The sequence below is a fragment of the Vicia villosa genome, linkage group LG1 (assembly GCF_029867415.1).
Source record: "Vicia villosa cultivar HV-30 ecotype Madison, WI linkage group LG1, Vvil1.0, whole genome shotgun sequence".
NCBI lineage: Eukaryota > Viridiplantae > Streptophyta > Magnoliopsida > Fabales > Fabaceae > Vicia > Vicia villosa.
The window spans coordinates 72074294-72087393 of record NC_081180.1 but is presented as its reverse complement, the minus strand read 5'-3'; the positions used below and the strand labels follow the sequence as shown (position 1 = coordinate 72087393).

The 13100-nt window shown below is 30.6% G+C and overlaps 1 protein-coding gene across 4 annotated transcripts; it reads left to right on the top strand.

Annotated features, from left to right (window-relative positions):
- The first annotated feature begins 4054 nt into the window (after positions 1-4054).
- Positions 4055-12450, top strand: LOC131641592 (pentatricopeptide repeat-containing protein At4g19440, chloroplastic-like). Of its 4 annotated transcripts, none has more exons than XM_058911914.1 (4): positions 4055-7001; positions 10524-10746; positions 11215-11326; positions 11443-12450. In XM_058911914.1, exon 1 carries the CDS (start codon positions 4297-4299, stop codon positions 6787-6789), a length of 2493 nt encoding a protein of 830 aa, XP_058767897.1. In that variant the 5' UTR covers positions 4055-4296; the 3' UTR covers positions 6790-7001; positions 10524-10746; positions 11215-11326; positions 11443-12450. The 4 variants fall into 4 exon arrangements, with proteins under 4 accessions (XP_058767897.1, XP_058767894.1, XP_058767885.1 ...); XM_058911911.1 differs by having other exon boundaries at positions 10650-10746; positions 11443-12449; XM_058911902.1 differs by having other exon boundaries at positions 11160-11326; positions 11443-12448.
- Positions 12451-13100: the final 650 nt, after the last annotated feature.

Genomic DNA, 13100 nt, shown 5'->3' with positions numbered 1-13100 from the left:
CTTCACCAGATAACTTGCTATAAAGAAGTTCGGTACGTAGTTTCCCTTTACTAGATAAATTGTTATTATGTATTCTGATATGGTTATATATTCATCGGATATTTACATAAAAGTTATCTCGTATCATAATCTTTATCAGATAACTAGGTTATACGTTTTTTGGTAGTTTCTTATGTTGCTCACCAGATAACTTATCTATAAGTTAAAAGGTTTACCGTGGATGAGGAATGAGAGAAGAAAAGCAAAGGTCTAGCTCTTAAATTCGAAGATTCTGATTCCGATGGTGACATGTTACTCATGGTGCGAAACTTCAGAAAATTCTTAAATCACGAGAAACAACAAGAAGAAGAGCAAGACAAAAGTGAAGAAAAGACTTCATCAATTCCTACATGCTACCAATATGGAAAGAAATAGCATACCAGAACAAAATATCCTCTAGGGAAGAAAGACAAATAAGAAGAAAGCTAAGAGACCTAAAAAAAAGGAAAGAATGCTTACGTCGTGTGGGAGGACAATGACATGGAGTCCTTAGATGATGAAAAAACCAACATCCGTCTCATAAAAAATCATTAGTATAATAAGGTAACCTTTTACTTTTCTTATCAAGATCTTTTTCGCATTTGTAAGAAGCTTACAAAAGAAACGAGTAAATTAGAACAAATTGTCTCTATCTCTAAGGATACTATTTATTCCCTTGAATCTAAAAATAAAAACATGTTGAAGGAAATAGAAAATATTAGGAAAAGACAAAATTATCTAGTCCAAAACTCTTCCCATTCTATCGAAGAAGTAGATGAACTTGTCAAGTTTACTAAAGAAAGAGACAAATTGAATATTTTGTTGGGAAACCAAAAAACTTATTACAAAAGAGTCGGTCTTGGCTATGAACCCAAGAACAATATTAAGAACATTAATAATATTTGTAATGCTAAATCTACATCTCGTTGCAAAACCTTAAAATGTAATTACTGTAATAAAGAAAGAAATATCGCTATGTTTTGTTTCATTAAAAAGAGTCATGAAAGTAAACAAAGACATCATTCTTCTTACTTTTATAGAAAGCATTGTGAGTGTAAAATGAAAAATGTCCCGGTCCATCATATACTTATGTTTCAAATATAAAATCTAATGATGAAAATGTTTATCCAACTAACAGTAGAGGACCCAAAATGGTATGTGTAGGGTCAGGTTGATGTGCATAAGGTATATCCTTATGCACGATGCGTAAGTCTCGTACGAGTAATATTTAAATTGTTCCGAGTAACATTTTAGTTAGAAACAAGTAATAATATCATAATTCATGAATAATATATGCATTATTTGTACACATCTATTAATTATGAGTAATTATTAATTGTGAATAATGAGTACACTATTCTGAGTAATATTTGCACCATTCCGAGTAATATCGAATTTTAACTATTTTGAGTAATATATTCATTGTTCTGAGTAATATTTATACTATTTTGAGTAATCTGTATATTATTTTGAATAATAAATATAATATTTTGAGTAATATAAACAATGTTTGAGTATTTATGAACCGTGCATAAGGATATACCTTATGGACATCAACACATCCCGTATATGTATCTAAAGTTATGACCTGCATTTTTATTGCAGAAATGCTTTATAATTTCAAACACTAAATAGTACTTTGAAGGGACTATTCAAAATATATGGCTGGTGATAAATAATTATACTTCTTCTTCACTCCTAAGAAGGTATGTTTTATCTCTTTTAATGATAATAATAAGGGAAAAAATTCAGGGTTTTGGTATCGTCGGTAACTCCCCCAGTCCAACGATTGGGAAAGTTATTTTGGTTGAAGAGTTAAAGCATAATTTACTTAGTATAAGTTAATTATATGACAAAGAGTTTAACAATTGATTCTTCTCGATGTAGGTGCATAAAATCTAAATAAAATTAAATGATATTTACAAGTTTAAGAAGTAAAAATATTTATATGAGGAGTTTAAATAAAATTCTTTCTAGTGATATATGTCTCTAGAGTAACAAGGATGAATCTTATTTATGACATTGGAGAATTGTTCACATCTATATGGACTAGGGGTGTTCAAAAATATGGTTAATTGAATTGTATACTGGAACTGAACTGAATTGCACCATAAAAAAACTGAACCACTTAAATGGTTAATGAACTGAACCATTTAATTGAAACAATTCAGATTCAGTTCAAAACTGGTTCAAAACCAGTTTTCTTTTATAAACTGGTTTAATTATATAAATGAATTTTTTCTAAAAAAATAAAAAATCATATTTTTTCCAAAAAATTTTAAAATAAAAAAAAAATCCGAAAAAAAAAAATCTGAAAGTAAAAATTTTTTTTTTCTTGAAAATAAAACAAAACCTGAAAATAAATTATTTTCTAAAAATTTCAAAAAAAAAAAAACTGATTATATTATATGAACTATGAAGGCTAAATCTAATATATTTTGTACTATACATAATAGTGTCCGTTTTTTCTTTGTCAAATTGCAAATATCTAATTGTAATTTAAGTTTTGTGTCCACTTAAAATAGTTAATTTGTTTGACTGAACATATGACTAAATTAGTTCTTTTATTTTAATTAATTAATTTCAAGAAGCTTAGTAATTTATTAATGATTTCATAATCTCATATAAGTCATCAATAAAATTTGTATTTGCAAGAAAATTTTAGTGTTTTAGAATAAAGGAAAATATTCTTTGAGAATAATTGAAATTCAATGTGTGCATCAACACAATGTGATTAAGCAGTTTATAAAATAATATGATTTTAAATAAAATAGTTGAGATCACATAATGTTTATAAATGGTTTTTCTATTCTTTTATTTTAAATTTTTAAAAAATAATCGGAAAGAATATGTGTGCAGTTCCTTGGAGATTTCAATTGGTTTATGTGTGCATTTGTGGAGATTTCAAATTTGTGGATTTCCAATTTTAAAACACCAACCGAAACAAACATACATAATATATATATAATGTGTGCATTTGAAGATTTAAATTTGAAGAATCCTGGAGGCTGAATCTTGGAAATCCACAAATTTTCAAAACACCAACCGAAACAAACATAATATATATATATATATATATATATATATATATATATATATATATATATATATATATATATATATATATATATATATATATATATATATATATATAATGTTTTTTAAAATAAAATTTCAAAATAGATTAATTTTAAAATAATTTTTAATATAAAATTGTTTTTTTTTTGACAAAGAATATAAAATTGGTTATATAACTATAAATTGATTTTAAACCGGTTTATAAATACAAACTGGTTTTAAACTGGTTTAAATATACAAACCAGTTTAAACCAATTCATAATTGAATTAAAATTGTTTTAACAATTAACTGAATTGTTATTAATGTGGTTATTAAAAACTGAACTGAACCATTTATGTGGTTCGGTTCAGTGCAGTTTATGAACCATGAACACCCCTAATATGGACCACCTAAACAATTTGTATACATGTTTATGAAGAGTTAATTTTTTTTGAATAGGACCGAAACACTAACTTTCAAGACGATAAAAAATAGAGAATTTGGTAGAAAGATTCTAAGAGTATAATATGAATGGAAGAACTTGGTATAAAGACTTTCGAAAGTATGATATGAACTAGAGAATTTGATAGAAAGACTTTTGAAAATTTTAATTTATCAGAAAATTTGAAAATAAAACTCTATATGCAAAGTTTTCTCAAATTTTTCCGCTGAATTGAAAAACTTCAAAATGAAATGGAAATTTTTTAATCATTAACTATTTTATACATGAATATTTTGATTAAATTATAGAGATGAAGATAATTATTGGGGTATGGAATACAATTTCTATTAATGAAAATTAAAAAGTATTGTAACCAAATTCTAATCTAGTTATTATTTTAAACTAAACAGGAAGTGCATTAGCAAAAGAAGGGTTCCCGATCCAAACTCACAAGAGAAAATCTTCCGCACCTTCCCAATATTCTACCCGGGTTAAACTGGTCCGAATCCATACCCAGCCCACATTTCAATTTCACCCCACCCACCTCCCCCAACGCTCTCTCACACCTGGGTCACTCCCACCACCCAGTCCTCCCCACCTTCGGAGTCTGCGTCTTCCCCTTCGGAACACTTCAATTCATCAACCTAACCACTTTCTTCACTAAACCGTGCCACGTTCACACCCTCACAATCACAAAACCAACCAATGGCTTCAAGTTCAACAACACCAAATTCAAACCAACAATAACCGTTTCCATTTCATTTCACAAACCAATGCTATGCATTTCGCTATGGATTTCGCCAAACACATCACCACTAAACCTCCCTTAATCTTCACTCGTCCTCTAACGTGGATCACCTCCACCATCCCCCGCTACAACCGCCGCCACTTCCCACCACCACCACCGCCGCCGCCGCCTGATTCCACCAACACTTCACTAACCTCCCTACCTTCCATCCTCTCACACAAAACTCTAGATTCTTCCAAATGCAAATCGATTCTACCTCATTTAACCTCTCACGACTTCGACCGCTTGTTCTTCATTCACCATTCCTCTTTCAACCTCAAAACCACACTCGATTTCTTCCGTTTTGCTTCTAACCAATTCAAGTTCCGCTTCACGGTTCGTTCCTATTGCCTCTTAATCCGTTTGCTTCTATCGTCTAGGTTTTTACCCCGTGCTAGATTCATGTTGAAGCGTTTAATAGACGGAAACGTTTACACGCCGTTAGGTAATGTGAACGATAGGCTTAGCGAAATCGCTTCGTCTTTTCTTGAACTGAATCGCTTAACGGAAGGAAGTCACGGTGAATTGGATTTGTTGCTTCATATTTTGTGTTCGCAGTTTCAGCATTTAGGTTTTCATTGGGCTTTTGATATTTTTACACTGTTTACGAGCAATGGTGTTTTTCCTTCGCTTAAAACCTGTAATTTTTTGTTGAGTTCGTTGGTGAAATCGAATGAGCTTCACAAGAGTTATAGAGTTTTTGAGGCTGTTTGTCGTAGTGGTGTTACGCTTGATGTTTACACGTACGCGACTGCGATTAATGCGTTTTGTAAAGGTGGAAAGATTGATGATGCTGTTGGTTTGTTTTTTAGAATGGAGGAGCAAGGTGTTTTGCCGAATGTGGTTACTTATAATAGTTTGATTGACGGGTTGTGTAAGAATGGAAGGTTAGAAGAAGCTTTTAGGTTTAAAGATAAGATGGTTGAGAACAAAGTGAGCCCGAATTTAGTTACTTATGGGATTCTTGTTAATGGTTTCATGAAGTCTGAGAAATTCGATGAGGCGAATTCAGTTTTGGTGGAAATGTATAGCAAGGGATTTTGTCCCAATGAGTTTGTTTTTAATGCACTTATTGATGGGTATTGTAGGAAAGGGAATATGAATGAGGCGTTGAGGATTAGGGATGACATGATGTTGAAGGGGTTGAAGCCAAATGCTGTTACTTTTAATACTCTTTTACAGGGGTTTTGTAGGAGTGATCAAATGGAGCAAGCTGAGCAAGTGTTAGGGTACTTGTTATCGAATGGTTTATCTGTTAATGAGGATGCGTGTTCTTATGTGATTCACTTGTTATGCAATAGTTCCAAGTATGATTCGGCTTTGAAAATTGTAAAGGAGTTGTTGTTGAGGAATATTAAGGTTAATGATAGCTTGCTAACTTTGTTGGTTTGTGGACTTTGTAAATGTGGAAAACATTTGGAGGCAATTGATCTTTGGTTTAGACTAGCTGATAAAGGGATTGCAGCAAATACAGCGGCCTCAAATGGGCTTCTCCATGGACTTTGTCTAAGGGGGGACATGGAAGAAGTCTTTGCAGTTGTCAAAGAAATGATGGGGAAAGGCTTGGTACTGGATGGGATTTCATACAACACACTTATATTTGGCTGTTGTAAATCAGGTAATATTGAGAAGGCTTTCAAGCTGAAGGAAGAGATGGTGAAGCAAGGATTCAAACCAGATACTTATACCTACAATTTCCTAATGAAAGGGTTAGCTGATAAGGGTAAAATAGATGATGTTGATAAGGTTTTGCAAGAAGCAGTAGATCATGGCGTGGTTCCAAATATCTATACATATGCACTAATGTTGGAAGGATATTGTAATGCTGATAGGATTGATAATGCCGTGAGCTTTTTCAACAAGTTAGTTTATAAGGAAGTAGAACTTAGTTCTGTTGTTTATAACATACTTATTGCAGCTCATAGTAAAGCTGGGAATTTTATTGAAGCCTTCAAACTCCGCGATACTATGAAAAGTAAAGACATTCTTCCTACAATTGCCACATATTCTTCTATAATACATGGAATGTGCCGTATTGGCCGTGTTGAGGAAGCAAAGGACTTTTTTGAAGAGATGAGAAATGAAGGATTGATGCCAAATGTCTTTTGTTATACTGCTCTAATTGGTGGTTACTGTAAGTTAGGTCAGATGGATGAAGTGCAGAACATCTTACTAGAAATGACTTCAAAATGTATACATCCTAATAAAATTACCTACACTATTATGATTGGTGGTTATTGTAAATTAGGAAATACGACAGAAGCGACTAAGCTTTTAAATGAGATGATAAGAAATGGAATATCACCGGATACTGTTACTTATAATGTATTGCAAAAAGGATATTGCAAGGAAAAGGAGCTCGAAGAAACTCTTCTATGCGATCCTATGCCTAATACAGAAGCACCCATGGAAGAAATAACTTATACAACACTGGTTGAAAAGCTGCATCCACATACAGATGCAGCAATTAGTAATAAAAAATAATGAGGAAACTACTCAAAACAGTTGACACTTTGTTGATACCAGAACTCTCGTGGTCGAGACTTCCATTGTTAAGCTTGATTTCAAGCTCATATTATTTGAAAGATGAAGATTTCATATGCTTGATCTCCAGGCATATGGGTTACTATCAACAGCTGAAGCAACCTACTCTTGACTTGGTTTGCTAGTTGAACAACGAGCCTTTGATTTTAAGGGTAAGCCTTTCAAGATCAAACTGTTCATTTTTTTATTCTTTTGTTCTACATTGCATTTGTTATTTATTTATTTTTGTTTTGTCGTGGGTTTTGAATTTTTTTGATAATGGTAATATAGGATGATGACTGTTTTATGCATTTGTGCCATATTTAGATATTTGGTATTTATAAGCAACGAAGAAGGAAGATATTTAGATATTTCGGTGTGCAGAGTGAATATGTTCTACTATGCGGCGGATTCTCTTGATTGGATATCAAGGGTTAACACATTCTAAGTGTACATCTCTCCCTCCATATTTTTTATGAGACAGATAAGATTGTGTTAATGATCTCTCTGTTTTTTTTTATCAATGTCTGTTTCAAAGGAGTCAACCTTTTCATATATGCATAGAGATTGAGCAGCTTTACAGCATTCTTGTTCTTCCCTGGTACTCTGAGTATTCTTCATTTTCTGTTTTGGAGGACATCTTATCCCTCTATAGGTGTGTTTTGTCCTCTCTTTAAAAAGATTCTTAGATTTCTATTACTTTGAGAAATATAAAGTTGCCAACACGGTGCTGCATAATGTTACCGCATAATATTTCTTAGTTTTATATAAAAGAGTAACCTAATGCTAATAGAGTGCTCGTCATAGCTCGGGTTCAAGGAAGGGTTGGAACTGTTGCAAATCTATTGTAGGTAGCTTTAGATTGTATCTGCTTGTATCTGCAAGCGGCTGATTTTCACGGCAGCTACTCCAACTGTTTCGTCGAACTCCTCTTCATTTAGTTTTATATAATAAATTTATTTATTCCCTTTGTCCCAAAATAAAGATTTTTTTTTAACTAAATCGCTCCCACCAAGGAAATTAGTTCATTTCTTTAAAGCACTAAAGTTGTCTTGTCCACCATTTATTGTACCCAAACTACCATTGAATTTATTGGCAAAATTGTCTTGCCAAAAAAAAGTTTGTGTACGTAAATTACCTTATTTATTGTTGGGATAATAGCTATTTTGCCCCCTGCCATATGGGCGAAGTTTGAAAAACGCCCCTGTAAAAAAAAAATTTTGGATTCGCTCCCTAACATATGAAGATTCCTCTGTTTTGCCCCTTCAAGAAATTTAATATTCAAAATTATTGACGTGGCAACCATTTTTTTATTTTTTTAAATTATTTATAATGACGTGGCATGCTTAGTTGGAATTTTTTATTATTTTTAAATTATTTATAATGACGTGGCAGGCTTAGTTGGAATTTTTATTATTTTTAATAATTTTTAATGATGTGGCAGGCTTAGTTGGAATTTTTATTTATTTTAATTCCATGTGGCATGTTTTATTATTATTTAATTATTTGTTTGTTAAAATGTCAAATATTAAATTTTGTCTTCCATGGGTATTGAACCCATGACCTATTAATTACAAGGGGGCACCAACCACCACTAGGCTACTTTACTTTTGTTGTTCTATTCTTACTTTAAGTACTTATATTATAATAAACTAGTTATATTTATCTACTTTTATCAAATATTATCAGTTACTTTTGTTGTTCTATTTTACTTTTGTCAAATATTAACGTTAATATATTTATCTAATTAAATATTTATTTTAATTAAATTATAAAATATATCAGTTAAAATATAATAGTTATATTATAGTTATTAGTTAACATTGTTATTAATTAATACTATTATAATTAATATTTATTTTACTGTTAAAATTAATTAAATTCTAAAATGTAAATTAATTTAGTTTTAATTTAAATTTGTTTAATTTAGTTTTAATTACATAAACTAATTTAATTTAGTCATGTTTTATAGGCTATGTTTTATAAACTAATTTAAAAAATACTGAACCAAATTAATTTAGTCATATTTTATAAGCTATGTTTTAAAATATACTGTTAATCATGTTTCATAGGCTATGTTTTAAAAAAATAATGTACCTTTTAAACTAATGTAATAAACTAGTTTAAACTAATTTATTAACGTTATTTTCAATTAATAATTTAAATAATTAAAGTTATTTAAATAATTAAAGTTATTTAAATGTTAACATTTTTAAATATCAATGATATTTAATAATTTTTAAATATTTATGTTACAATATTTTAAATATTAACGGTAAATATGCAATTCATGTAATATATTAATGTTAATATATTAGTTAATAAAACATTATTAGTTAATAATAATAATAATAATAATAAAACATATAATAAAAAATCATAACCTAAATAAATATATTAACACTAATATACTGGTTAATAAAACATTATCATTGATTAACAATAATATTAAAACATATATCAAAATATAAGAACCTAAATAAATATTTAATAAACATATTTTCAGAAATTACTATACTATAAGTACTTAAAGTAAGAATAGAACAACAAAAGTAAAGTAGCCTAGTGGTTGGTGGTGTCCCCTTGTAATTACTAGGTCATGGGTTCAATACTCATGGGAGACAAAATTTTGGCTTTAATATTTGACATTTTAACAAACAAATAATTAAATAATAATAAAACATGCCACATGGAATTAAAATAAATTAAAAATAAATAAAAACTCCAACTAAGCCTGCCACGTCATTAAAAATTATTAAAAATAATAAAAAAATCCAACTAAGCATGCCACGTCATTATAAATAATTAAAAAAAATAAAAAAATGGTTGCCACGTCAATAATTTTGAATATTAAATTTCTTGAAGGGGTAAAACAGGGGAATCTTCATATGGTAGGGGGCGAATCCAATTTTTTTTTTTTACAGGGGCGTTTTTCAAACCTCGCCCATATGGCAGGGGGCAAAATAGCTATTATCCCTTTATTGTTTGTTGAAAAAAATTGAATTTAGGGGTATTGCGTTACCTTATTTATTGTTTGTTGAAAAAGTTGTCTCCAACATTTTGCGACGGAGGGAGTAATATTTATTTCTGCGACGAGAATAAAGTAAGTGTACTAAAGATGGGGATGTTGCGTTGGATGTGTGGTAAGATTAGACGGGATGAGATAGAAATATGATAATATGAGAGTGTGTTGGGGTACCTATAGTAGAAAAAATGGTGGAAAATAGTTTTAAGTGGTTTGTGCATGTAGAGAGAAGACCAATAGATTTTGTTGTAAGTAGAGTAGATTATATGAGAGGAGTCAAACAACTAGAGGTAGAGGAAGACTTAGGAAAACTATAAGAGAAATTATTAAGAAATATCTCGATATTAACGATTTGGATGGAAACAAGATCTTGGATAGAATATTATGACAGAAGTTCATCTATGTAGCCGACCTCGCTTAGTGGGATAAGACTTGGTTATTGTGGTGATTTAGGGGGTACATGTTGTCAACGTATTGATTTCGTTGCTGGTTGACCATGTGTTCTTCTGGCCCTCTTCTAATCGGTGCTAAAGTTCTAGAAATTAGAAATGCTCTAGATGTGTATGCTCTATCAAATTGTTGGATTTGATTACTAATTCCTATGAATCATATATTTATTGATGTTGTTTATTTGGTGATCAACTCAAGCCAGCCCAACCTACACTTGCAGGCATATTTAATAAGAGCGATACAGTCAAACATCAAATGAATATCTTATCCATCTTTTCCACGTGTTGTGGTGAGGGCTAATCTTTGGTGTTCTTTGTTGTATGAATATATTTGTTTTGATTTTCAGAAACCCTTTGTCATATGGTCTCGGAGCTTTGGTTGGAGGCAGATCTCTTATGGATATCGGAGATAGCATAGCATTGAAGATTTGAGGAGACTAACTGGTATTCTTTATGTTAAATCTTTAAGAAATAAATCACTTTTATACACAACTTAAACCGTTTCTTTTGTAAGTTTAACCAAGCATACTCTAAATTTCTTGAGAAGGTTACCATTTACCACACATCAGTCTTTTGGATATAGTTTCCCACTCAAATGACATTGTTATTTTTTCCCCCAACGGTAATTTTGATTGAATATTCAATATTTCATTTTCCTGTACAAAACAGGGGTTTCTATATCTAGTTCTATATTAAACATGATTTATTAGATCGTACCAGAGCAAGGAAGAAACTACTTTTCAGATATAATGCGCAGAAGAATTAAAAAGTTGAATATGTAATATGATAAATGTGCATTTATTCATTAGCATTTTTAACCAAAATATTAATAGCTTATTTGTTTTTCCCAACCTCAGTTCCCAACAAAGCACCAAAGTCACAAAGAAAATAACTAACAAATTCAACAAACAGGGATATGTTTCCAGTTTCCACCAAAGTATTGTATGGCACTTCAGACAAGATGGAAACTTGATGTAGAAAAAGCCACAACAATAATCCAGAGACTGTTAGAAGTATGTACAAGGTAAGTGGACACACCTTCTGACTTGAAAGTGTACATGTTTTTCTTCCTTGGGTTTTTTGTGCTATTTTGTGTCTTTTTGATGTATTGAAATTACAACTTAATGTTAATTTCGTCAGGTACTTGCTGGTGGCAAGCGTACTTGTTAGACTACCAAACATCAGGATGCCCTGCATTTTTAAGGAGCATTTGTTTTTTGGTATAGGTTGTTACAATTTGGAAGTTGTTCTTAACATATGCTTTAGATATATTAAGTTTTAAGACGCAAAAGTTTATAAATTAAATATATACCTGCTGAATTGTTAGCTAACAACATTTTGCACTTTTTTCAATGACACTGGTGGAATTTAAAAAAAAGAAAAGACATATAGGACTAGTGAAAAGATGAAAGGGAAACTTCCATCTGGACTGTAGAGATATGCAGCTAAATCCCTTGAAGTATAATGTTTTTTCTTATTTCAATAGAACTGGTTTTAAAGAAATGACAGATAAATTTATCTGCTTCTTTCGTCTGGGCCATGGTTCATTATAAATGAAGAAAAGAGATTTTAATACAGTGGCTGTACCCGGGTTACTTATATGCATAAGACGCATTTCTAATACTACATTAGCCTTTTATAGTATTTTTTTTACTTCCATCGTAAACTTTTGTATGTAACTGCAAATATTAAGATATTGGTAAAATTGCATTGACCACTGACGTGATCTCTAGTATTTCAGAAACACTCACCTTCCTTCGACTCATAGTGTAAGGCAATGTTGAGGCTTAGAAATGAAACAATTTGCCGTTGCTATTGTTCTCTACTTTGCATTTTTTATAATGGATGATGCTATGCGTGTTTTCCTTCGCCACTTACACAGTTCACCATAGTTTAAACAGCAGGAGGCATGCTTCTATAAAAAAAGAAAAGATTTTTCTCTTTAAAATGTGCAAATGACATTTCCTTCGTATTTGCTCAGAGAAAGAAGAGAGATGTCTGGCATTGCTTGTACATGCGGGGTGCGGTCTCTCTTTCATACCAATAAGTGACTCTAAAACCCATTTATTTTGCATAAAAAAAATTTAAAATTGTATTAATTGCTAATAAAGAGACTTTGTTTTAAATAATCGTGAATAACTCATAACATTGTCTCCTTACTAAATATCATCTCTGGTCCCATTTATATTATAAGAAAAAGTTCACTTGATAGATATATTATTTATTTAATGTATTTAAAAAGTGATTTTTTTTTTTTATAAATGAGGAAGATGGAGTATTAATCATTTATCTTTAATTGTGTATCAAACAATTTGTGTCTTATAAATAGGATCTATGTTATATTGTAGAGTTATACTCGAGAACAAGACAATACAAAATTATATTTTTTGCTCTCTAATATTTTGCTCTTTCTTCTTATTTCATAACACATTATCATCACGAAGCTCTCAAAATAAATATTGACACTAACATCAATAGTGAAAATATTTGTCCCTAGAGCAACCGCTAACACAATTTTAAAAGATAAAAAATATTTCTCTTATTTAATGAAACAAAAAACTAATGTCAATACTATATCTGAAATCTCAAAAATAATTGAAGGTTTTGAAAGAGTTAACATGTTATATGGAGGAACAAAATTACACATTGAAAATGCATTATACTCCTCTAAGTCTCATAGAAATTTATCAAGTATCAAAGATATTCGTCTAAATGAATACCATTTTGAAACAAGAGGTGATGGAGGCATTGAATGTCTTTGCATTACAAAACATGATTTGGACAAAATATGTGCAATA